General features: G+C 28.3%; 1 protein-coding gene across 3 annotated transcripts in view; it reads right to left on the bottom strand.

Moving 5' to 3' along the window:
- Positions 1–222: 222 nt before the first annotated feature.
- The window catches only part of PRL-1 (protein-tyrosine phosphatase 4A family member PRL-1), a 94,648-nt gene continuing 67,264 nt past the window's right edge, over positions 223–27,606 (bottom strand). For all 3 annotated transcript variants that reach the window (XM_075368961.1, XM_075368968.1, XM_075368951.1), the window contains exons 2-5: positions 13,094–13,998; positions 7,771–7,902; positions 5,647–5,813; positions 223–3,221 (exon numbers count right to left, since the gene is read on the bottom strand). In XM_075368961.1, coding sequence (XP_075225076.1) covers positions 3,110–3,221; positions 5,647–5,813; positions 7,771–7,902; positions 13,094–13,222 — 540 coding nt within the window. In that variant the 5' untranslated portion in view covers positions 13,223–13,998 and the 3' untranslated portion in view covers positions 223–3,109. The remainder of the gene's footprint in view (positions 3,222–5,646; positions 5,814–7,770; positions 7,903–13,093; positions 13,999–27,606) is intronic.

Genomic DNA, 27,606 nt, shown 5'->3' with positions numbered 1-27,606 from the left:
TACAGAAATGACAGGTGCCTTAAATTTGGGCAGCAATTATGTAGAAAAGTAGCTAAAAGATGATTAATTTTTATTAATTGGTATTTTTAACAAATCTTAAGTTACTTTCCAAATAGCATCTGTAGTTGCATCACAGATATATATATATATATATATATATATATATATATTATATTAAAAGGTAATATAAAAAGGCAAAAGGTAATATAAAAATCAATGAAATAATTTTAGAATATTTTTATTTTTTATCAGTTTTTTACATACATCATTCAATTTAATTTTCATTTGGTTCTTATATATTCTCATGCACTTTTTATTCTTTGACAATGATTCAACACAAACTTCACTTACACAAACACATTGATTACAAGTTAAAAAATATAGATAATATTTATAAATATGTATACTCAAAAATTAAAAACACAAAAACTAAATATTGTAGTAATAGTAGTAGTAGTAGTAGTAGTAGTAGTAGTAGTAGTAAAAATCAAAAGATTAAAAATATATAAAATTAAGATAATAATTAAAATAAATAGTTAATAATATTGACCAGACTAGTCATTAAGTGATCTCTGTTCATGTTTGGGCAATTAGAAGTTATGAGTACTAATTAAAATTTGACTTGTTCAACAAAAAAAAAAACAGAATTTGAATTTATCCTGAGCAAGAAATAATAACACATGAAACATAAAAAAAAGTAGAATAAAAAAGCTAAAAAAGAAATTATAATACAAAAGTTTATCAGAAGTTGATGACCTTATCATCTGTGGTTCAACAAACTACATAACTGTGTTTTGCAAGCAAACTTAAATTTGTAGAGTAAACCAGTAAAGTTTAATAAGCACCTATACATAAATAAATATTAAAAATCAGTATATAAAAATAATTAAATATTAGAGTGAAATGTTATGCTAAGTTCAAAATATCAAAGCAGCATCATACAATAGATGGAACCACGATTGAGGGGAGGCAAATAGGAAGAGAAGGAAAATAAATTGCACTCATTCTAAGACAATAGGATATAGCTTTTGAAATATATAATCATACATACATGCCCACACATACATAAGTTAAAGATTACAATAAGTCAAAGACACATAAGCTTAACATCCTGTCTAATGAAACTATTTTCTTCTCAACTTTAAAAAAGACATGAGCAGGTAATGTTGGCCTGTTCATACCTCTTTTTAACAATCACTTTAAAACTCCATCCCATTTTGGCAGTGTTCAGAAATTTATGTTTTAATAAAGTATTATAAAGAAACAAAACTATGAGCACTACCATGGAATTAATGCACTAACACATATGCAATAAATTTGATAGGGGACAAATTAACAAAATTAGCAAAATAATTATTAATTAGCTAGATCTTGTAGAAATTAAAACATCACGAGACAAGATTATGCAACAAAATGAAATCTGAGAATCAAATACAAAACCTTGATAACAGTTTCACTGTTATCAAAGTTTGTGGAATTCTAAGAAATTTATAACCTAGGCAACAGCTGTCAGAGTGCAAACTTTTTTAAAGGTTTATTTATACAGAATTAAATTGTAAAGTCTAACTATAAATTAAAACAAAGAAAAATAATGTAATTTAATAAAACAAAGAGAATATTATAAAACTCATTCTAAAATTAAAATGCAAACAATTAAATAACATTTATAAAATTTGACTACCAAGTTTTAAATAATACAATTTGGTTTCTTAATCTTTTTTTTATGTGTTGCAATATTACTCAAATTTTTTTTCTGATGTGATTTTGAGAATTAATATTTTATTCTAACAGGAAGACAAAACTAGTTTACTTTTTTCAGATTAACCCTAAAAGGGTAATTAATCATTATCGATGGAAAAATGTAGAAAATCCAGCTTTAAATTAGATTCCAGTTATCCGATCGCAATGGCAAGAGAAATAGTAAAATATCATCGGTATAAATTACAGGATAGAAATAAAATTATAATATTGATTTACTTATTGCTATGAACATAGAAAACTTGGATCTGCGAGCTGAAAATTCTCACTTCTATAAATATTTGATTGAATATCCAAAAAAAATATTTAAAAGTAAAGATAAATGAGTGCAGTAATCTGGCAAACATAAATAAGAAAAAATGATTTACACACAATGTGCATGTTTATGTTTCTTGTTTGCTACAACATTAAGTTAATTAATGACAGCTCACAGTAATTATTATCTATATTATATAGAATACAATACTAACAGGATTATGTATTTCCTAATATTGAAATTGATCTAATAGACACAAAACAATAATAACTTTTATTTATACAAATACAGTAACTGCGTATCATTCTTAAAACTTAAATCCAGGTTAATCAGACATTGAATAAATGACTTTAAGAAACACTATTTAATGGAAATTAAAAGATATTAAGTAATTTAAAATTACTTGAATATAGTACATTATACTAAAGATTGACAGGTATTTGATTTAATTTATTACAATTATGGCTAATGGTAAGTGCTCCCTATACTAAAAAATAAACTACTTTGAAAACTTGACTTTCACAAGAACATGTGGTGATAAAATAAGTGGTAATCAATCACCATAAAAGAAATACATAAAACAATGGTACTTTCTAAACAATAAGTGAACAATACATATACATATAATAAAATAATAAATTGTGTATATAGCCATAACTATGCAAGCGAATGAAGTATTACCTATTTCAAGCACTTTTTTTAATGGTATCCAATTCAACAGTATGCTTACACATAAAATAGCGATTGCTTCAAATCACTAAATACTCTGGAGTTCTGTGATGTATAGGGAGTTAGGTGGAACAACTATGATAACAATTATTACTACTCCCCTCCTGGATCCATCGCTTTTGGTTGTAATTCAGCGACGCAGTAAAGAAAATAAAATAAATCATTATAACTATTATTATTATTATTATTAACTAATACTAAATAAAAAATTAAAATTATATATAAGTTAAGTTAATTTAATATTAATATATTACATTTGCAAATTAAAAAGTAATGATAATAACAAAAATCCTGCTACAAAACAGTTGTTATAATGTTAACAAGAATTTTAATAATATATTTATCTGTATTCTAAACACACTATCATTACTGGACACAGCAGGAATTCTTATGACCATTTTTTAGTTTCAATCTGGATTTTGGGCGATACTTTTCAAGAAAGGCGAGTTGCTTTGCATTGATGGCACCACGTCTCTTCCTGCAAAAATATACTTTTTTAGTTAAATAGATCAATTATAACATTAAAATAGATACTAAATAAAATAAAAAATCTAACTTAAAATTAGCTTTCATAAAACGATGCAACAAAGATAATATGTACATAAATATAATAGATTATTCATAAGAAATTATATCAATCAAGCTTTTTAAAAATCATAATGGAATCTTATCCATCCAACTAATTCTTAAAAATTGATCTGTCTTTTTCATAAACTCAAAATAACTTTAATTTCTGAAATTTTACCTAATATTAGAAATAGTAGAAACAGTGATTTTAAGTAACAATAACCTTATGATGAAAAATTGAGTAAGGAATAATAACTAAAAGTGGTGAATGCAACATCTGTGAACAGAAAGCTCTACCAAAATTGCCTACATATAAGGTCTACTTACCTGCCAATACTAGCTAAAATTATTTCTTAAATGCTGATGGATATATAACACTGAAAGATCTGGTAAGAGCATCCTGGAAAGGAGTGTGAGTTAAGGATAAAATGGCCTAAGACACGTTTATGCAGATTTTTTGTTAATCCCTGCATACAACTATTAACCTACCTGCTACTTAAAACAAAAACAAAATGAAAAAAATTCAGAAATGTATAGTAACTGGTTTATAGTACAGTAATATGTTTTTAAATAAATATTACATTAAACAAACAGTTAAGTTTATTTAGAGATTTTGTATTACTGATAACAAAAACTATTATGGTTTTCTCTTTTCATGCTTAATACTTTTAAAAATTATTGTAATGTATATTAAAAAGTAAAAACAAAAGTAATGAATTTGACTGAAAACAAAATAAAAATTTTAAATCTATTCTCTTGATACGCGAAACTCGTGGTTCAGAAAAACTTTTTTTTGAAGTTTTATAAAACTTGCTAGTAAAAATAGTGCTGCTGTCAATGGTTCTGATCTTAAAGGTTCAGCAACCTCTTTAGTATGTGGATAAGGGATACATTTAATCTAAGTTGGACTTCTTCATAAAACAGAATTTTTTTTTAAGATTAATTGGGTTTGCTACATTCATATTGTTCCATCTGTATTAAGTTTGTGACTTATGTTACTTACTATATGTATAATTAGATTGTGCAGTTTATATCTCAAATGTTCTTTATATATGTGGATAAATGTGTGTCCAGTCACTTTGTGTTTTTAATTTATGTATTCCTAAGTTGTTGTGTTTGTTAGTTTTTGAATGATCAATCTTGTTTGTGGTTTTGAAAGCAATATGGTCATCTTTTCTTTTATAATATTAGGAATTTCATACAGTTATTTGTCTATGTATATGTTAATATTATATATTTTCTGTAACAGAGTATTTCTGACTTTGTAATTACTTTATTTAACATGACATCTGTGAATAGCTGTTTTAACTGTGGTAAATATTTTGTTATATAGTGTCTTGTAGCCCAGTTGTTGGCTAATAAGGATATGTATACTATGATGAAATATGTAGGAAAAAAGCGTGTGTTTGTGTTGTGAAGTGATGAAGATGTGTTGTTAAGTGTATCGGTTGCAGTAGGTTTATTTATTAAGTTATTTATTGTAATCATGTTCCATAGTAAATTATAAATCAGGTTGACAGTGTACATTTTACATTATAAAATATGATAACTGTTTTATGTTGCTTTCATAATGAGTATAGTGCCATCAAAAGTAATATCCAGTATAATATTGTGTATTTATGTTACTCATTATTTACTACATGAACATTCTTAGTGTTGTATTTTAACTTTGTGAATTGAGTAAAAACATATGTATGTTTTTCATCATGTTGACCAGATTCAGGTTTTTAAAACTCATACAGCACCAGTATTCTGATTCAGAACAATTTGATGTTGGTACTAGCCAGATGATTGAAGAAAATGGCTAACCTAATTCTTGATCCAGCATGCTTGTGGACAATAATTACTCTTGTTCATTAGTACGTGTTAAAATGTGATATCAATTGTAGAAGAGGAGGCTACATCCTTATCATGGTAATCAGCTGGGGTTACATACACAAGATGTGGTATCACCAGGGGTATTTATAGCTTCCATGGGCTGATGTATATAGTACTAAAATTAGGGGTTAGAGATTTGCAAGTGTCCAGGTAAGCCATATAAGACAAAGATGTATACTGTACTGTCTAGCAATTTACAGTAAACTGAGCGAATGCTATTATAAAAATGGGCTACTTAGGTGATATGACAGTATTGCATCTGCTTTGGAGAAATCCATCAACTAAGTTGTTGTTAGATCTCTCTGCACAAGTATTTAGAAATGAAACATTAAAACTAACATCACTAATATAAATTATATACATTTAACCAGCAGAAAAAACTACTGAAAGCTACCATCATCAAAGAAAATACTTTATAAATAATATTTAACAAATAAGTTTTTTTTTTTATTACTTACTGTCTAATTAATTCAACAGCATCTTCATACTTCATGCCTAATTCAATAAGAGCAAGTGCAACCAGCACAGGTGCTCTGCCCAGTCCAGCCACACAATGCACAGCAACACATGCATCAGGACACTCCTTGAAACGACGTTTTAGCAACTCAAACCATTCATCCACTACCTAAAATTTTTAAATAAACATCAAAACAACAAAAATATAACTTAAGTAGGTATCTGTTACATTCACAAAATAATTTTTCAGTAGATTAACCGGCAAACTGCTAGAGGATGACTCCAACAAGGCGGGAATTAAGTATTTAAGTCCTCCTAACTTATCTTTTTTTGTTACAGAGATAAACAACAGAAATTTTGAATCATTATTTTTTGTTGGTAGACGACAGGAATGTGATTATAGTCCATAACAGGCAGACATTGATTTTATGTTAACTTTTTTGATCACTCCGATAATAACTTACTTTTTTTATTATCAGACTTTTTTTTTAACTATAATTATACTTCTGGTAGAGTTTCTTTCAGTTTTTAAACTTATTTTTCACTTTCAACAAATATAATTATGAAATAAATATTATTATGAAATTTTTACTGTAATACACTACAATGTAATATTGCTATGCAATACGTAATACAATTTTCCATGAAACAAAAATATATAATTTTCTATGAAAATTAAAAAACATCTACTATTTTATATTAAGCTGTAAATATTTATTTTAATTAAATATGAACTGAACAATCAGGTTAATTTTTTTTAACAGCTGTTTTAAATGTTGAAATTACTCATATATATATATATATATATATATAATATACTATGATACTATGCGGAAAAAAAGAATCTCTTTCTTTGGTCATCTCATAAGAACACCGCAAACAAGACTGTCAAGAAATATCATTGAAAAGCTCTGGTTCCAAAAGCTAGAAGTAGGATGGATCAAAGAAATTAGAGAAGATATGAAAGAATTGGGAATTTCCCTGACTGACCTACAGAATAAAACTGGAAAAATTACAAAGCTAAAAGATAAAAGCATTAGATTTAAACAAAAGACAGACAAACGACAAAATACAACGAAGAGGGTGTTTACGGATGAAGAAAAGAAAGCAAGATCTGAACGGATGAAGAAATACTGGGCAGCTCGGAAGAGTAAAATAACACGCTTTTCTCAGAAAAGATCCAACTAAAATTGACTTAAGTGGTCCCATGTTGGCCGTAAAAGCATAATAATAATAATAATAATATATATAATTAGTATATATAGTTTAGGCATATATAACCACAATAATAATTTAGTTTGTCATTCAATAAGTTATTAAAATACTATATTATGAATTTATGGAATGAATCAATATTTGATGTTTATTAATGTGTTTCATAAGTGTGTTTGAGGCTGAGAAATCACTTGAATGAAAACAAGTGACATCAGTGATATGTATTATTATCCGTACTGCTTTGAAAATACTGCTTTAACCCATGATCAATATGCCCTTTTTGCAAGAAATAACTTCTGGTAATATGCTGGTGTATTAATGATTTTGACTTTTTGCTTTATCCAGCATATTCATTAGTTCACATTAGCATTGATTACATTTGTGATTTTTTCAAGGGATCAAGTTACAATTTCTTACTTTATAGCAGTTAAAAATACAGAAGATGTCTTATCTGGATAGAGGTTTGTACCAGACTAGTGACAGCTTATATTTGAATTTGATACTCTGTTTAAATTTTCATTTTTTATTTTAGTATGGCATTATAGAATCTTTCCAATGAAATATGGAAACATACAACAAATAATGATCTGACTGGATTAAATGGACAATGACTAAATTTTGAAGATGAACATCCATGAATGTTAAAATATTGAGGCCGTGAAATTGAATTTCACTGGCTATAGTTACGAATTTGAGTGAAAAATTTTATGACAATACATTAAAAATAGAATAAATTTTTTCAATTTAAAACCTCATCGCAATAGGTATGTTACCAGTAACATCTAAAACAACTCACTGTCAAAAGGGATATTTTTGCAAAAAAATCTATTTTTGCAATTTCTTTCTCTTGTGTAATTCAATAATATAGTGAAAAATACACAACAAATTATGGAAATTAATTGAAATATTACCTCAGCAGGTGGTGAAGTACCATCATCATAAGCAAGGTCAGTAACTGTGATTCCTTCGGTTTTCAACTCCTCTACTTTGTATGTTGGTTCACATACTCTGACAACATCCTTTACTTTATGTTTTTTCAATTCCTAAAACATACAATAATAAACATAGAGTTTTATTAGTTCCAAAAAGAGATAATCCTGAAATTTTTTAAATTTATAATAAATTACAAATACAGAGTCTCTAATTTATTTAAATTTAATCTCATCCATGTAGACTAAAGTGAATAACTGATAATTAATAATAATAATAATAAAAAAACACTTAAAATATACATTTTTTATTGTAAATAAGCACAACACTGTGAATTATCTAAGGCAATAAAAATTATTTTTATTAAAAAAAAAAAAAATAATGCCAACATCGTATTTGGAAAAGCAAGAGGATAGATGAGGTGAGAAAGTACATGAAGAAGGAAATAAAAAGAGATAAGCAAACAAAAGCAAAATGATCCACAATCATTTTTTAACTGACCTAAATAATACAAAAAAAAGGACTAAATTTACTACTGTACATTGCAATTTCATTAACTTTGAAGTGTAACTTAATGTTTGAAACATCAAAATTGTTTCAAAATTTTAAACAGTAGTGTAACACACTTTCATTAGATAATTAAAAATTCCAATAACTTGGAAGATTACAATTAAGTGATAACCTTTTTTTATAATTTAAACTGATGTTATAAACCAGATAAAGCATGATATAAAACTGTTTTTTTTTATTGAATTTAACTGTTTCCATAATGCAATTCAAACTAGTTTATAAAAAGGAAAATAATCTTAAGTTTACTATCCATTATATACTACAAGTGTAATAAATGCTTTCCATATCTGAAACAAAGTCATGCATTACCTCTCTAAAACAGTTGTTTTTGAATTAAAGTAATTAAAGATGAAAACTTAGAATTCCTTATTTTCTTCTCACACACAAGGGGAAGGGGTTGAACCTCCTCTCAAAATTGATACTTTTATAACATAAGGAAATATAAATGAAATATTTTTTGACATTCTATGCCAAAAATAAATTTATATCACTTTTTATTTACTCATTAACTATTTATCAATGTTGTCAAACAAAACATTAGTTTAGTGGCTAATTTACATAAATTAATCTTACAATATTTATATAAAAATTAATAATGTATTAAGTTTTAAAATCCCAGGTGTTTACAGTAATTATCATATTATTTCTGGCAAAACTTAAAACATAGGCAAATCCAACACAGCACAACAAAACTTTGAAGAGGTACGCTTTCACTCATCTTCACATATTAGCAATATTTTATCATTTAAATATCCACTGGTTGTAAAATCTTTCCTTTAACTTTCAAATCTTCCAATTTACTAACCTTGTCCAGCTCAACTACTAAAAATCAATGTAACCTGACCTTCATATTTAATATTTGTGAGTGGATCAACATATTTTTTATTGCAAAGGTAGGCAATAAAGATGTTTTAAATAAAATGGCTTGAAGGATCTTTACTGGATTTGCAAGTTCCTGCACCTGCATGTCACTAATTACATTCAGTTTATCAATTACTTTATGGAACCATGTAATAAACAAAATGAATCTATAAAATTTTAACAGCCATCATCTAGCTTGACTAAATGATCCTAAAATATGGGGCAAGTTTTGTTATATATAATCATTTCAGCCGTTATCAATCTACTGCTGGATGAAGGCTTCTTCAGCACATTTCCAACTAATATGGTCTTGTATGATCTTTTGTAAATTTGGTCCAATCTACTTGATAATCATCAATCCAATGTGCTACTGATATCCAGTCAAGTGCTAATTTATTTCATATGCCATCAGTTTTTCTTGTTACAAGGCCTGCTCACTGCCATTTTAATTATTTAACTTTCATGATGACATCATGTACTTTCATCTGTTCTTTGATCCGTTTACAAGTCTTATTCCATCTAAGCTTACATCATTCATATTTTTTCTTTGTGCTATCTGTAGCAAAAAGAAACATGCACACACACTATATACATGTATATTTTTTTTCACATTTACTGTAGAAAAAAGTTCTCCAATAAATAGTTCTTCCATAACTGGTGATTAAACTGTTTCCGGCTGAGAAAGACCAATTTAAAAGTAATGATGGTGACAATTTGGGCAAGGAATTTTTCTAATTGACTTTTATTCAGCTGTACAATACTTTATGTTGATGGAATTTAGCTGTTTTTATTAAACTGAATTCATATTAAAATTTGTAAGGGCGACAGTTAAAAAAAAAATATATAGAACTGAATATAGTTAGCCTAATATTTTTTATGGTATGATCAAATTTTTTTTTATATGGTATGCACATAATATATAATAAATGTTACCATAAAAATATTGCACATTATTGCAACATTTGACTTCACCCAACAAATAAATGAATTTCCATCCGGAAATTCATTCATTCATTTACTTATCCGGAAATTCACAGTAAACAAGATTTTCATACAGCAGTAAACCTAAATACACATATAAACCACAAAAATAAAATGTCACTTCACTGAGAACTTCTCTTATAACAAGTTAATTTTATCACAAGTTTCTGATTGATCTGTAATCCACCATGACCTATAATACAAAAAAGAGCCGAAAGATACATTTCTGATGAGCTAACAACACATGAAGAATTCTACATGATATTCCTATTCATACTTCATTGCAAACTGTAAAAAGAGAATAAAAACCTAAAATGTAAAAACGGTTTTACAATGAAAATAATCCCAATAGAGACCTAAAGGAAAAACTTGTAAATCAGCATACAATGTGTAATTTAAATAAAAATTTAGGGAATCGCTTTAAATACTTGTTTACTACTAAGTCAAATTAATTTCAAAGTAGTTTCAGGTGAACCTTTTTTATTTTTTACAGAAATAACATCAACATAATCCTGACCAAAAACATAACTTGGAAACTATTAAATAAAAATTAGAACTGATCATTCACTCCTACATAACAATACAGTGGTTCAGTTGAACGGATTTAATTTCTTTTAAACAATGAAATGAAATGAAAAAACTAGGTCGATAAGAAAATGGTTTTTAAATTGCAAAAAAAAGTGAAGACAATGATTTGAATAATTTAAGAATGGCTTTACAATTATTGATATATAAGAACAAGTGTTTCTAATGAGGAGATAAAAACAGTTATTTTATTTCAATAGTATAACTCAAATTTTTTGCTTTTGTTTACAGTGCTACCTAGAACACAAAAAAATTAATTAATACATTTTTCAGTGATGATAAAAAATATATTGGTATTTACATTTGGCACTTAACTTGCAACAACTCAAGATAACCGACAACAGGGTATATAACTTATACTGCCCAGTTTTGTCAGAATCCTTTTTTGTTACTGGTTTGGCGTGCTTTGGCACTCCTTTCTATACTTTGCATAATTAATCTACATCTTTATTACGTACTCTCATCTTTTATAATTTTAACCTTTTAAACTTCTTTTTAAAAATAAATTAAGTAGTCCTAAATCCTTCATGTTCAACCGTCAACCTACTTCATCTAGTGAGATTGCCAGTTTTCTTTTTCATATTATTTGTCTGAAAACCTATCTCTGCCTTTTGTCTTTGTTGTAGACTGTGCAATACACCCCTATAGGTCTGTTTTCTGCATATAATTTTTCCTTGGTTAGGCTAATTTGAATTTTATGAGTTCTTTATTTTATCCACATTTTATAATAAACTATATGCATAACTAAATTTTGATTCTAGTATATGTCATAAAATACCTTTCTCCTCTATATTTCAACCCTGTTTTTCTTAACATTTTATTTTACTCTACATTATTCAGCACCAAAATCAATAAATTAAACCCCAGTAACTTTGTTTTTCTTTTGTCTTCAAACATTTATCTGAAAATTAAACCCTAGTGGCTTTGTTTTTCTTTTGTGTTCTGACATCTTAATCCCTTGTAACTGTGTTCTTCTTTAACCTAACTGTCTTCCTAAAATATTACAACAGTTGATTTTTTGAAATGATCTTTATAGATTTTTTTCACCAAAGGGTTTATAATATTTTCTTACAGGTATTGATTTATCACTTCTGTGTGATTTTCTACTTCTGCATTACCATCTTATCTCACATTAATGATCCAAAACTTACTGTTTTATATTATCTAGCCTACCTTCTAAGCATGCTTCAATTCTGATAACTTCTTATCAATGTATTTAAATCAAAGAGTATTTTGACAACAAAATAATTCACTCTTGACCAAATAAAAAAAATTTCATTCACAGATCAGAATGTTGAATTGTGGTTATTTTATTTAAAAAGAAAAAATCTGTGTGATAAATAACTAGAGGTATGCTTCCAGTTGAGGTTTTTTTATAACTATGGTGAGTTCCTATATTTGTTATTTTATTCTTGTTACAAGAAACATATAGTCAAGTAAATAGCGGTAAACATATGCTTTAGTAAATAGTCAAGTAGTATACATTCTAATCAATGTTTTAATACATTGTTTTTGTCAAATTTAATATTATTTGAATTATACAAAAGCACCTTATTGGTGGTTTTTTTTATGTAAAATGTCCATGTTGACATTATTATATTTGTATGAGTTTCCAGTTTTATGATTTGCATGGATTGATATGACTTTGCACATTATGTACAAAACTTTATGAATATCAGAATCAACCTCTACAAGTCAATACGTATAAAAAGATATTGACCACAAGATACAAATTGCACATGTACCATGTAGAAGTCAAACACAAGCAAAAAATCAGCATACACAAGCAATTTCATAAAAACAACATATTAAATGAACAAATACAACACAGGTCAACATATGCTTTTAAGTCACATTAAATGGCTGTCAACTACACACATGCACACACTTGTAAATGAAGGTGCAAAAAATCTATAAACTTTAGAATTTTTTCTTTTTAATAGAGAACTTGGTTGAAAATTGTGAATTAATGCTGTATAATACATTTAAAATTATGTAAGCCTACCCTGAAAAAACCTAAATGGAAATTAGAGATAAGTTTTAACAAACAATTGCTGCGCTAACACTGTTCATGTTGCTAATACTTTTTGATAGTGAAAATAGTAATAAAATATTTAACTAAAGACTGTATGAAGGAGAATATATTTTTTTATAAGAAATATAACATTATACTGCTTACAGTAAAGAAGATAATGTTAAATTTTCTAAATTTGTCCGCAACAAACTTATTTTGCAACATAACAAAAGAATGTCATCAAATACATTTAATATTTAACTAAAATCTATAAATAAAATAATCTCACTTACCAAAATATAACTGTGGATATTTTGGTCGGTTGGTCGATCAGTGATAAGGAACTTCATGTTCTTGTATTCGATCTCACAAGGAGGTGGCCTGATGTCCTTCTGCCTCATTGTTTCAATATTTAAAGCCATTCAATTCAAATAAAAACTGTTAAAAAATACACACCGAAATGCGACTTGAGATTTTATATCTTCTATTTTTTTTATATATTTTATTTATAAATAAAATGTTTTTCATAAAAAAATAGCGACTAATTTTTTATGAAATCTAACTCAGATCTGTTAAAAGTATAAAACTATAATTCTACAACTAATAGTTTTTTTAGAATACGGAAAGGAGATGAGAGTTCATAAAAAAAATAAAATAAAAACTGTTACGGTTTATAAAAAATATTTGGCCAAAAGTTTCTTACAGAGGACTAAAAATGAACAACAGTTGTGTGATATTTTTATGTCAAAGGAATTTAACTGCTTCCTCGACGAATTACACTCACGCACATTCATGTAATCAGTCTAAAGTAATATTAATAGGCGCCTAAGCATATGCTTTGAAAACTCGCACCGAATGAAATCAACCTGATGAGCCGGAAACAAAACACTCCCTCGTACTTCCACTACTTTATTAACTTCCACTAGTCCGATACCAAACAGTTCCAACGCACGTGTAAACGGTTCACCCCATCCACAATAATGTTATTTACTAAAGCCGCTTCCAAAGGGCAGAATTTTCTTCCCGTGAAGCTCACCAGATGACTTGTCGGCGCGCTGATAGGGCAGCCGGGAACACTCTGATCAAAGTCTCTCTTCCTTTTTTCTCAAAAATCAACTGTTTATTTGTGCTGAGCCTGGCAATACTCTGCACTGTCCAGGTGGAACTCCATGAATGTCAGGCAAGTCTCCCCAAACAACTGCAAAAAAAAGAAACGTATCAGGCTACATCGACAAGTAGAAAAATTGTAATAAATACAAAATAAACCAATGAAAAATCGTAAACAACTTATAGATAGAAAACAAAATATACCCGTTGAAATTATTTTATACGATGGAATTTTTATAAATCGGTCGACATATAAATAATATGTTAACCGATGTATAATACGGAAACCATAGCGAAGTAAAAAACAGAAATAAAATAGTACTCGCGCTGAACGAGCAACAGATCCTGGCAAACGGTTTTAAATATCAACTTCATTCTCACCCCCAAAATAGAGCATAGTCGCACGGCATTGCCTTCATACATGACAGCAGAAAATGTACTGGCTAAAAGCCATCTGGCCTTTAGACTCTATACGACTACAGCTATAGAGTACATCACAAGATATGTCATTAACCGACTAAAATGTTTGTATAATAATTATTGTAAAATAACTATTATTTAAAATACATTTTAAAATACATTTAAAATACTAACTTTCAGCGAAGTGTGGGTTAAAATAAGTTAAACACGGAAAGATACAACAGTTGCTTTTTTGAAACTATCTTGGTAGATTTTTTTCACCTAAGGGTTTATAACATTTTCTTACAGTTATTGATTTACCACTTCTGTGTGATTTTCTACTTCTGCATTCCCATCTTATCTCACATTAATGATCCAAAACTTAACTGTTTTAAGTTATCTAGACTACCTTCTAAACGTGCTTAGATTCTGATGTTAATAGGCGCCTAAGCAGATGCTTTGAAAACTCGCACCGAATGAAATCAACCTGATCAGCCAGCCGGAAACAAACACTCCTTCGTACTTCCACTAAGTATAAAAATTCCTTCCACTGTATAAATGTAGTAATACAGAATACAGTTATTCTTACTCATTCTGCCGTATTAAATGTATAATTATCTATTTTTAAATATTCAACACTAAGTTTTAGCACATTAATTACTAATTACGAAAAACACGCTTTTATCAATAAATTTAAAAGGAATATTTTACGAACATACTTTTATACGACTAATTTAAAATACTTTATTTAGCATTAATATTGCATATACAATAATAAATCACATCTATTAAAGCAAAAGTAAATTATAAGCGTAGCGCTAGAGCTTCGTGCAGTAGCTGAAATGGTTCGGCTAAAAGTAAAAACTTTAGCGTAAGCATAATAAAAAGTAAGTTTTATCAGTCTCCCCTGGGTGGCGCAATACCAACCAGTCGGAGTAGAGTCACCGTTTTTGTATTCAAATTTTTTATCGACATCACTTTTACCGTAATTAACAGATGGAATATTTTATTTATCTAAAGCATATGCTATTCCTGATTCTAAAGAACACACATTTTACAAGGCAGTTTATCATTTCAGTACTTCGATAAAATATAAATATGAAGAACCCCATATAAAATAAGAGTAGTTTTGGGCGATGTATTACACTAAGAATCGATTTTAAGGGACAACGGCTATTATTACCATTTACACACTTAAAAACGCCTACAGCATTGTATATGTTGTTTGAAACTGTTATGATGTAGTTTAATTTTTGGAACCGACAGTAACCGGTCTATTAAAAATTACAAAGGCCATCGGGCATTGGCAATCTTACTTTCATAACATTCAATTTTCAGTGTTCTATTCCCAGAGAAGTTCCAGGTTTTGCGGAACAATCAGGTCGTACGGGGCACAATTTACCATCCTTATCAGAGACATGGCTATACTACTTGTGAGACTGCGCAGGATTTTTTAACTTATTCTAAAGAAGAACGAAACAGACTCTCAACTCCAAGTCTATCGTCCTTTCCGTACGCTCTTTATTAATTAGTACAGCTAAATTCATATATAACTTCAGACTATCAATTGAGCGGTGAAATATTTTTAGTGGCGACACTTTTAGCAGGTTACTACCGTAATACCAACATTAATCTATTTATTAAATTTGTATCGTTACGATTCACTGACAATTAATTTCCGAGCTTCGGTAAATTTTGAATACTTGGCATCGAGTATTTCTAATACTTTGCGGTAAAAATAGGGCTGGATCAATTAAATGACTGACACTTCGAGCTGATTTAATTAGCGACCTACTAAATTCTTGAGTAATATTACTAAAAAACATCCATTAATGAAAAAAATATTTGATGTACACAATATTTTACTTAAAATGTATAAATGCAATATTGTTTTTATTATATATGCTTTAATGTACTAAATTTTTTAAATAAATTATGAAATCCACAACTAATATTCTATCGTTATTAACGTTTTGAACATAAAGTTAAAAATAAACTTTGTAAAAACATTATTATTATTATTATTATTTATATTATTTTGTAAAAGTACAAAATTATAAAAATGTATGAAAGAATACAGAATTCAATAGTGAAGTTAGTTATCGGATTTGTGATCTATTGTTAACAGAAGAACTTTATCAGATTAATTAAGTTTTAGCACTAGCGCTCATCCATCTTATAAATACAAATGTACTAAAGTGCTACGCTTAACAATAAATAAAATTTAAATTTTTTATTTTTACAAAATGCTGCCTTGCAAGTTTAAATAAAATTGATAAATACAAATTACAAATTCACGTAATATGTAAACAATGGACACATTAGTCATTAACATTACAGTTTCTGAAACATCTTTAATCTTGAAGGGCAACAAGTTCCTATATACTTAAATATTTTTTAAATATTTCAAAAGGGTAAAGAAAATTATTAATAATGAATATGTTACATTAGAAAATTATGTTAAAAATTTCTCTTCTTTACCGGGTCGTGGAAATTTATAACAGAAAAAATCTTTAAAAGTAATACGCAATAAACCGTAACTTTTACAACTCTGTAATCAATACATCATATTAATTAAAATTAGATGAACTGTTCCTACATTGTAAAAAATAAGTAGGTCATTAACCAAACTACTATTTAAAAAAAAACTATTATATTCGAACTCACCCACTTTTTTTTCTTTATAAATATAAATCATAAGAAAAAGAAATTAAGATATAATAAGTTATAAGTTCGTACTAATGAATTACAATAAACAGATCGGTACATTATATCAGTTATTTTATACTCTAAGTTATTTTACCCGAATACAGAGTACCTGTAACATACAGCAACAATAGGTTAAAGAGAGAAAAATATTTAAAGTTCATATACCATTAATTAATTTAAATTATAAAATATATTTTACAGAATTTATCCATCTCATTAAACTAAACAGTTATAAAAGCTGCAACGTTTTAGTACACACGATAACTGATGATTCATTGTACTGTGTAGATGTAAAAAAATTTTGAAGTTTACTTTTGAATAAAAATCACATGATTATATCGAAAACACGTATACAGAAAAAAGAAAACAAATGATTTTTATGTAAAAATAGTAATTAAAGTATTTAATTTTCAAAAACCGAATAAATAATAAATATTTCAATTAAATTAAAAAAGTGAAACTTGAAAATTTGTTTTAATAAAATTAAAATGTTAAAAAAATAAAAAAAACAACCCGGCACTCGACAACAATGTTTACATCAGTAAAATAAACACAAATTTTTCATTTTGGCATTAATTTTTGTAAATAAACTTTACCTTAACTATTTCGGTCGATCTTAATCGCTTTTCAATGATAAAATTAATTATTACTAAGATTACTATCGATATTAATTAAATAACTTCGGAATAAGTGATGAAATTTTTTTAAAGGACGTATCACATGTTCCATTGTCACGAACTTTCATTAACCGGAAGAACCCGTTTTTATTTATTTATACATTTTATAAAAAGTGGATTTACGACCAAAATGTTTTTAGACGAAATTTTTTAAATACATAAATAAATGAATAGCCTAATTTTTACGACTTAGTAATTTTATCTTAGTATTTTTACGACTCGAAATTACATCGAACTTGAGTAAAAAAAAAAATTATCTAGATTAAACACGACAAATATATTTTAACGCGAATATAAAAACAGCAATAAGTCGAAGCAGAACCCTACTGATTGAACAATGAAGAAAAAACTATTAACTAAAAGAGAAAATCCACCAGCTGATCGTCACTTGTAATATAAGGATTAAGAAATTTAAGCGATAGCTGTGGCAATAGGCGAGACGAACGGATGCATAGAAACGGTGTACGCAGCATAAAAAACGAAGAAGAGGTTGTCTATTCGAAACGTAAAAATTACAACATAAAGAAAAGGTTTTATAAAACTCTTTTGAAGTAAATACAATCTCTATAAAGAAGAAACAGACTCGGGTTGTAGAACAGAAATTAAAAAAATTTCATTTATAGAACTGTTTTGAAAACCTTCCCGCAACATTTTAGCGCAATTTTAAAAGCCAATTCTGGGTAAAATTCGGAAGTATTTACTTTGACTATTTCCGAGTAAAGTAAGAAAGTACTGCAAAGGTGAATTTTTTAAACATTTTTTGTGGGTAATACGTTCGTATACAGCGTAATGTCGAACGAATAATAATTTTTCAAACCTATATTTACCGTGATTGAATTTTGCAGGACTGGATTCTCAAGTAAAGAACTATATCAAATTAATTTTATATCGTGAAGGGATTTACATAACTATTTGATCCGCTTATGAGGATTTCAAAGCGGGGTAGGAGGAACGGCTAGTTTTTAAATTAAATTAAAATGCGGCTCGTTAATACCGAGGGTTATTTCGATCCTATCTTCACATCTTAATAGGAAAGTAAGAATTTTTTTACGAAAAAACTCACGATAAATTTACTTTCAGAAATTGTCAAGATTTTTGCAATCATCTCGATGATAGAGAACCGTTTCCCCGAAGTCATACCAAAGAGTTTCCGAAAATGCACTACAAAGAATGAAAAAGCTAGCTTAGGTTCTGTAAAAGCTTCGAATACACGATTGCGTAGCTGTCGTTCGATAACGATATATCTTTATTATCCTAGATTCTACCATCAAATTGTTTGAGAATATCTTCGAATAAAGCGCTAGTGATAAAAATTCGAGGTTATTGCTTTCATCCGTATTTTTTTAGCACAATGAAATGAAAGCACCTTTTTCGACCGAAGAATGAAATATATTTTCAGCTAATAAAATACCGCGAATATAGATCTGGACCTCGGGTTATTTCTTCAGACTTAAAACACAAATCATTTCTAGTTGCAATCGGGTTACATGACAACCATAAACCCCATCTATAAGATTAAAATTCCATATGTAACACTAAACCTAAAAAAAAAGTTTTATCCGTTTTTTTATACAAAATATCTGTTTAAGAAATATCAGTAATTCAGCAATTTTTGGATTTTCTGTTTCAGATGGACATTATTTACGCCGATAATAATGTATGTTGAAGTTTCTTGCACGTAAGTTTTTTCATAATGCTTTATAGGGAGTTTGCTCTTGTCGTTTTCAGTTAATAAAACTTAAGTTAACTTGGCTTAATTTTTTTTTTATTTACTTTGTTATTAACCGGCAGAGTTTAATTTTTATTTTATGTTCTTATTTACTTTGCGTTTTTTACTGTTTTTTTATTATTATTACGTTTAAGGATATATTTTATTTAATGTTTTTATTGCAAGTGAATTCAATTCTACTGTAACTTTTTCTTTTCTTTCATAATAAAATATAAATTCTATATAAATAAATGAACTTTCAGGTTTTTTTTTTTAGCGATTAGAGATAAAATTAATTAACGTAAAAATTATATATAGCAATTAGTTTGTAGTAATGCAACATAATAATTTTTACATAAGCCTATACTTACAGACGTACACGACTGAAAAACGTAATAAATAATAATATTTTTTTAAGGTAAAGTTAAAAACAAAATTTAAAGCGTACATTTATTTTTACCTGCGTCAGCCATTACCGACACAGAAAAAACAATAGAATAAAAAAGATCGGGTTATATTCATACTAAAAAGGGTGGAGAGACAATGCAAACGAAACTAAGGTCAACGGCCTTTAGTTTAAAAATAGTTATAAGAAACGAAGGGAGTTCCGCTAATAAAAATCAATCGAGTGTTTAAAGAGAGCTTGAAAGTTTAAAGAAAATGTTTCATAGACCGGATGAGTTAATATTCAAACTTACCGAGTTCAACTTTACATCTAAACAAATGAAGAACTTAAAAACATACCTAGCAGAAATCAAAGTTAAAACTTCTTCTAGCAATAAATGTGAATTCATAAATGTATATCCGCCATCATACCGGATATAAATAGACTCACCGTATCCTAGCCGATAAGAATCATCTTAAAACTAAAATCAATAGCTCGCTATTGTCAACGAAAATTCTGTTTACGGTTTAGGTTTTTTTACAATATTAATACAAATGTTGATACGACTTAAAACAGATTTTTTGCAATGAAATATAGAAAAAACCCCGTTCTTATATTACGGTGTTAACTTTTACGTTATTTTCTTATGTGTCTGTTGATTTAAGGGAACAATAAAAGAAAAAGATTTCAGCAATAAATAAGTTCGCCCAAGCATATCTTGGATCCCTTCTCAGAGAGAATCCATGAAACTTTCCGTACGGTTCAGAGATAGCTTCAATTTTTCTTCATTTTTCCAAAATGGTAGTACTGGAATAATTAGGGCTACAAAAAAAGAAATAATAATAAGCGAGTTAAAGGTGAAGTACTTCGATGTATCATGAACGGGATATCTCTCGCACGAACTAAAATTAAGTGACAAGATTACTCTACAGATCATCTCCTGCAACGAAATCGAACATTTATCAATAAAACACATACATATATATAAAAAGTATCTGTTGGTGGAGGCAAATGTTTCTGTTGCCTGAGACCGGTATACGAAAACGATCTAAATAATTATTTTTTAGTTGAAAATTATTTTTACTTGATTTCAGTAATATCTTGCCTAAGATGTTACCTTATGAGAAAAATTAACGCTATTATTTTGAAGTAAAGATTTTCAGAAACGATTGAAAATTATTTTGCAGTCCGTAAAGTTTTATCCACATTTTTTTTGAAAGCAGTGTGCGAAGGATTTACTTGTTATTTCCTTTGCCGTAAGAAAGAATAAAGATAATTAGGCGTAGGAAACGTTATTTACGAACATGTATTGTCATCGTCGATACCGCCTAGTTAAATCGGGGCGAATGTGTGCACCCGAGACCTACGAAGACAGGGGAAGGCATACATGAGGAGGGAGGGACGAGTGTCGGGCGGATGGCAAAGGACAGAGGGAGGGAAATCATCCACGTGTAGGGGCGCTCAGACGGGGTTATTGATCGAACAACACAGTGATGCCAGCTCCACGCCACCGGAATTTCCCAACACCGACAGTTCTCCCTCGCAACCCCCTACATCTTTTTTACTGACCGGATTATAAAGTATTCTTATCAATTTTTTTCTCAAGGATGTCACGGTACTCTCAGAATCCCTAACGACTATTACACTACTTTTGTAGTACTGAAGTGGGAGCTATATACTTCACTTATTTAGTTACAGTCTAAAAATCCATTAAAGAAAATACTTTCACTTACAGTTTAAACAGAACAGTTCTACTCTAAAATAGTAGACTACTTAACAAGCATTCCACAATAATTCTTAACTAGCAGCTATTTCTCACACAAATTACGAATTCTTATTATTAGACCGGCCATCATCAGTTTACATATGTATTAAAAAAATTAAACAAATTGAAAATTTAGTTAAAAACTGTGAGTGAAATAGTAGAGTGAGGTGAGGTATCACTAAAATGATGTCATCTATTCAGGGCCCTAATAAAGATTTGAACGTTCATCGTTAGAACGATATTTCAGTAAGTATACGGATTAATTACTGTATTTAGATCTCACGGCATTTTGCAATAATATTAGAACCGTATTCTGAAATCAGTCAGATTTCGAAAATTTTTGCAAGAATATGACAAATTTTAAAAACTTGAAACATCGCAATAAAATTAAAACACGTCTTCATTCGTTTATGAAAAAAAAATTTCCAACAATGTCCATCAACTCGCCCTATATTTACATAGAACTCAGAATTTAGAGGCTCCGACTATTATTTAACTACTCGTATATTATCTTACTACGACACTTGAGATAAAGTTACAAATTATTTTTTCACTGAAAAACGGCTCATTCAGAGAAAATAAATTTTAATTGACAACCCCATACGCCTTTAACAGTATCGTTGTAAAGAGTTTTGACAATAAATACATATAAGATTATACTAAACAATAATCTTTATATCGCATTTCCTCAGTAAATTTAATGTAGTAAATCATAACTGCATTTCAATGGACCGCATAATTGTTACGTTCAATTCAACAAACATACATGTTACTTCAACGTTTTAAATGAGATACATAAAAGATAAGAAAAGCATGTTACAATTGTTTATAAATCGGCTTTTAAAGTTTAAAACAGTGTACGTGCTTCACGTAACGTAGCAACATCTAAATCTACCCGTAGTAATCTATACGTAAATAATTATTTGTTTAACAATTTTTGCTTAAAACTAGGAGACCTTTTGTATCGCGGATATTATCATTCTTTTGTACAAGTTTCTTACACTTTGCTTTACGAAAGAGTCTATTTTAAATTTCATAATCAAGTCAGAAACACTAACTAAACCGAGAGCACCTCATATTTTACCTCATATTGTGTAAAATTTAATTTTAAGTTTCCGTAAAATTTAATTTTAATTTTCCGTAAAATCACGTTCTTAAAATACAGCTACACGATTTCATTAAAATATCTTTAAATGAAATTTAAAGATAACCGAAGTTTTTTCGTTTTGTATTTATTAAAATCGGGTTGTGTTCTTTAAATATCAGTGATTAAACAGAAAATCTTATAGTTTCATTTATACTATCTAGGACCTTCACATTTATAAATACAGCAACGTCTCTACAATTATTCAAGAACAAAAAAGTGATAGTTAAGAGAGACGATATATACAGAGAGAGAGAGAGAGAGAGAGAGAGAGAGAGAGAGAGAGAGAGAGAGAGAGAGAGAGAGAGAGAGAGAGAGAGAGAGAGAGATATAGTTTTCTGCAAAGACTTGAGTAAGAATTATATTAATCGTGTTAAGTAAAAAATGAATCATTACTTTGGGGTTTTTTTTTTAAATACAAGTTGCAGTCATGAAATGAAACGAGGAGAAAAATAAAACCACCCTCGATTTTTTACCGTAACTATGAATTAATAAAATCCATCGGCTAAAATACAGCGCAACTTGTGTAATTATTATTTTTTTTAATACTATTACGTTTCTTTAAATTTAAGATAATTTGTTTTGATTTCAATTTACAATAAAGCAAGCAAACAAAACGTAGTATATATAAAGGTTTATAAGGGGTCTACGCTATTTGATAAAACGACTAAGATCCCCACCCCCTTTCACTATATTTTTGCTGTTTTGAACCGATAGAAAACTTGAAGTATAAATGTAAAAATAAATATACCTGCAATTAGCGATTAATTATTATGTAAACTTTCACCGATTGTCGTGTACCCGTAATGAAATACAAAATAAACCGAACTAAGAATACATAACATTGTATAGTGTTATAAATAACAACGTGTACACAAGTGTATGTGTGTTTATGGATTGATACGTAAACATAAATCCGTAAATGTGATAGAATGATTTATTTTTCAAAGAAGGTTAATTAAGGATTAAAAATATTTTACCCAATAAAACCATTATTTTGTGTTAGAAAATCCCTATTGGATAAATAAAAGTAATTCATAAATTTTTTATCACCTGGAAGCGATTGTTATTTCTTAAAAAATAAAAGATAAATAAACCATGACTTCCTTTATACCACGTAATGAGTGAATAGTACAAAAACATATTTTTTATAATAATTTCCCGTACATTTTCACTGTCTTTTTTCAATTATCCTTTCACTCTTTATTAATTTCACTTTTTTTTTCAATCATCCGTCCAAATTTAAATAGTAGCATCTTTGAATTTCTGTTACTACAACTTTTAATTGTAGTTAAAAAGGTATTTCGATACGTACTTGAGATGGAGATACCGTTTTCATAAATGTCCTCTATCGCCAAAATATTTGCCGAAACCGCGTATAATGTCACTAGCACGACGATGAGAGTCTATTTTTAACGTACAGTAACTATACAATTTACAAATCTGTTTTGACAAAATGATAGAACTCGGAAATTTACACTCATCTAAAACGGGATTAAGAACCGTGTATTTCCGTAGATGTAAATACGGTGTTTCTTGACGTTAAATCGAATCAGAGCAGCCAATCATTTTGCATATATTTTGCATGCTTTTTGGTTTTAGCTTCTGTTTGTTACAAAGATAATAACATAGACTCGGGTGTTTTCTTTCGTTAACCGAAAAATGGTGTTGTAAGAAAGCGGAAGATCAAGCTGTAATGTTTACAAGTCATTTCTAGACATAAAAATTGTCATTTTAGAAAAATAAACGTTAGTAATTTTACGGAATAGCTAAAAGCCTTTGATTTACCTGCGAATTGATTAATATTAACGTTGATGAAATAAATGGACGCTGCTGTCGTAGACGATGAAAACCACTAAAATCCGCACAGGTTATACATTAAATTGATTTATCTGACCTTACACATAACGTATTTTAGTTCATTATATAAATTACAATATGCCCTTGCTTCTGTAACATTAACCTTCCTATTCATGTACTTTATAAACGTTATTTATAAGCGAACAGAACGTGTTTACAAAAATTAAACTATCAAGGTTAAAACAGCAACAATAGTAATTTACACAAATTTCTTTTTTCATTTTTCAACTTTATCAGACACAGGATGAAGATCTATTAAACTATTTACAATCTATTTTACCCGTTTTTGACGCTTTTTAAACAAAACATGATTTTTATGTCTGTTTGAAACGCGCAAAAAATAATCCTAAAAAAGACGCTTTATCCCCTTTTCAATTGTTAATTAAAATTAACTGCCTATCGACTAATATCGAACAATTTTTGTTGCCAAATTTTTACTATTTTCATTCAAAAGAATAAATCCCTGCTTATCATTATTTTCCAAGTAATAGTTTTTCAGGCAGGAGTGGGGAATTTAAATTTACAAGAGTAGCAATTAAATTACAAGGCCATTTAAGTTTTTTTATGAGCTAAACAAAAAATACAGCGATTAAATACTAAACGGCGTAAATAAATGCAAGGTAACGTAACATTTATTAAAAAATGAGAATATTCTTAAATATTTCATATAAGATTAAATGATATACAGTTATTTTTGCATGAAGTGGACGTCTCTTCATTCCCAATAGGCATAATTACGTAAAAAAGTATACAATGCAGAGCCAAAAATGTAACGGGGTGCTCTTCAAAAATAAATCATGTATACGGAGCCATAGTAAAAAAATAATAAACTACGAATATAACATCTAAATTAAACAATTAACTTAATTACTGATGTAGTAATCATTCATTTAAAAATAAATACAAGTATGAGTCCTAAATATTTCACCCGCCCACACGCACAACATTTTTGTTTTAAATAGGAAATAAAGTAAATAAAAATAAAAACTGAGTTTTAGTTTAAGAAATAATGGACCAATAAAATGATGTTCTAATTAGCACACTATAAAAATAAAAATATAATAATTACAGAGTTCTTTTTTTGTCAGATAATAGTTTCAAACAAAACTAATCTATATAAAAAGGAGAAAATTGGTCCAAATATGAAGAAAAACGTAAGTTATCAGGCAATTAATATGACTGAATTTTTATTTTTTTTTTTCCTTCACACAGAAGAAGGCGAGAATACAGAGTAGGCGTAAAACTTACGTTTAAAAATACAAGTAAGAAAGAAAGACAAAAGATAAAAAAATTATCTTTAAGTAGGGTAAAACCAAAGGAAGGATTTTATTTTTATTATGACTTACTGAATAAAATAAAAATATATGTTCCCAGCATACATTTAATAAAATAATTGATCGAAAACTAACCGCATGATATGCGGAATGGAAATATCCTAAAGGTATGCTAGTATTTCAACGTACATTTTAATAACATTTTCCACCTACTAAACAACACCGCAAGTAATTGTAGAAAATTAAAGAATCTGCTGAATGTGCTGTTTGGCAATTAAATTAGCGCTTCCGATTCTAGAAATACTACGAACTTCTTATATTCTCGATAACTTTATATGAATTTACGATTCGTCTGGACAGTTATTTTGTTAGTAGAACCTGATCGTCTATTTTTTAAGTTGTTTGAGTAGTCGGAAACTAAAACGCATACCAAAACGGATTAAATGCATTAGGATTAATACCGTCGTGGTATATTGCAATGAATTTACTCCCGTGGGCCGTGTTTATGCTTTACGTGGGTCCGGCCTGAGGGAGAAGGTGGAAAAAAATTCACTTAAACCGTACATGCAGTAGGAGTGGAGCTAGGTATTAGAAGAAAAAAGTTACTGCAGGGTAAATATTATGTTATTACAAGATCAACATATAAACACAATTATACATAAGCATGTATGTATAATAGATATATCAAATATAGATCGAAAGATAAATAACCAACATTCGAAGCACTTTCGCGATGTACCTCCATCATTCACAATTTACTCTTACAATGGGGAAAAATTAATAAAAAGTGAAATAAACTATTTTACTGCTGTTATTTTTAACTGTATTTGAATTAAATAAAAATATATTTTTAGTATGTAAATTTTATTTTTAAAATCTTAGATGGATATATTCAATCCACCTCCTACAGCCGGTTCAAATAATACAGTAAAATGTTGATTATACGACACTATAAATAATAAATGTCACACTTCTTTAATCAACAATTTGTTTTGAAGATAAAAAAGATAAATAAAATATTTGCAGCTACACAATAAAATAATGATTACTTTTAACCGAAAATATGTGAAAAAAGAGAACCCCATAATTATTTCACACTATTGGGCGTATTAAACTGAATAAGTGAACTACAAACAAAATTTCAAAACAGTACAAATTAATTATTTATAATATTACATAGAACATAAATATTTTTCAAATTGAAGAAGAAAAGATTTTAAACAATAATGTTAATTTTCTGCCACTTTAAATAATACTGCACCAATCTCAGATTTAATTTTTTCTTCCACATTTTGTAAAAACGTCTTTCTAGTTTGTTATACTTTGTAACCATAACGTACCACAAAATCAAAACTGTAATAAAACATTGTGGCAGGATAACTAGAAAGAATACCTTTTAAAAAAAAGTAAATTTTTAAAAAATAGAAAAAAAATCCGTAGCAGTCGGACATTATTTGTTTCAATAAAATTCATAAATACAAATAAAACGCAAGTTATATAGATACGTAATATTAACGTGAATGCTACCACTAGTGAGTGAATGGTTGAAAGTTTTCTCTTCGAAATTCTATTTTGTTTCTCATTATTTTTTTTTAAATTTTACTGTACTTCTTTAATTACAATAAGGTTTAATCTTTTCTTCCATATTTGGTTAAAAATCTTCGTAGTTTATTATTTTTTTTTGTTTCCAACTACTGCTTTTCCTAAATTAAAACTGAAGAATTCGTAATAATGAAATGGACAGTCATAATGTCAACAACGCTTTCCAACACGGAACG

Source organism: Lycorma delicatula, chromosome 1 (genome assembly GCF_047948215.1).
Source record: "Lycorma delicatula isolate Av1 chromosome 1, ASM4794821v1, whole genome shotgun sequence".
Classification (NCBI taxonomy): domain Eukaryota; kingdom Metazoa; phylum Arthropoda; class Insecta; order Hemiptera; family Fulgoridae; genus Lycorma; species Lycorma delicatula.
The sequence above is the reverse complement of the archived record's forward strand: the minus strand, read 5'-3'. Positions and strand labels throughout refer to the sequence as shown.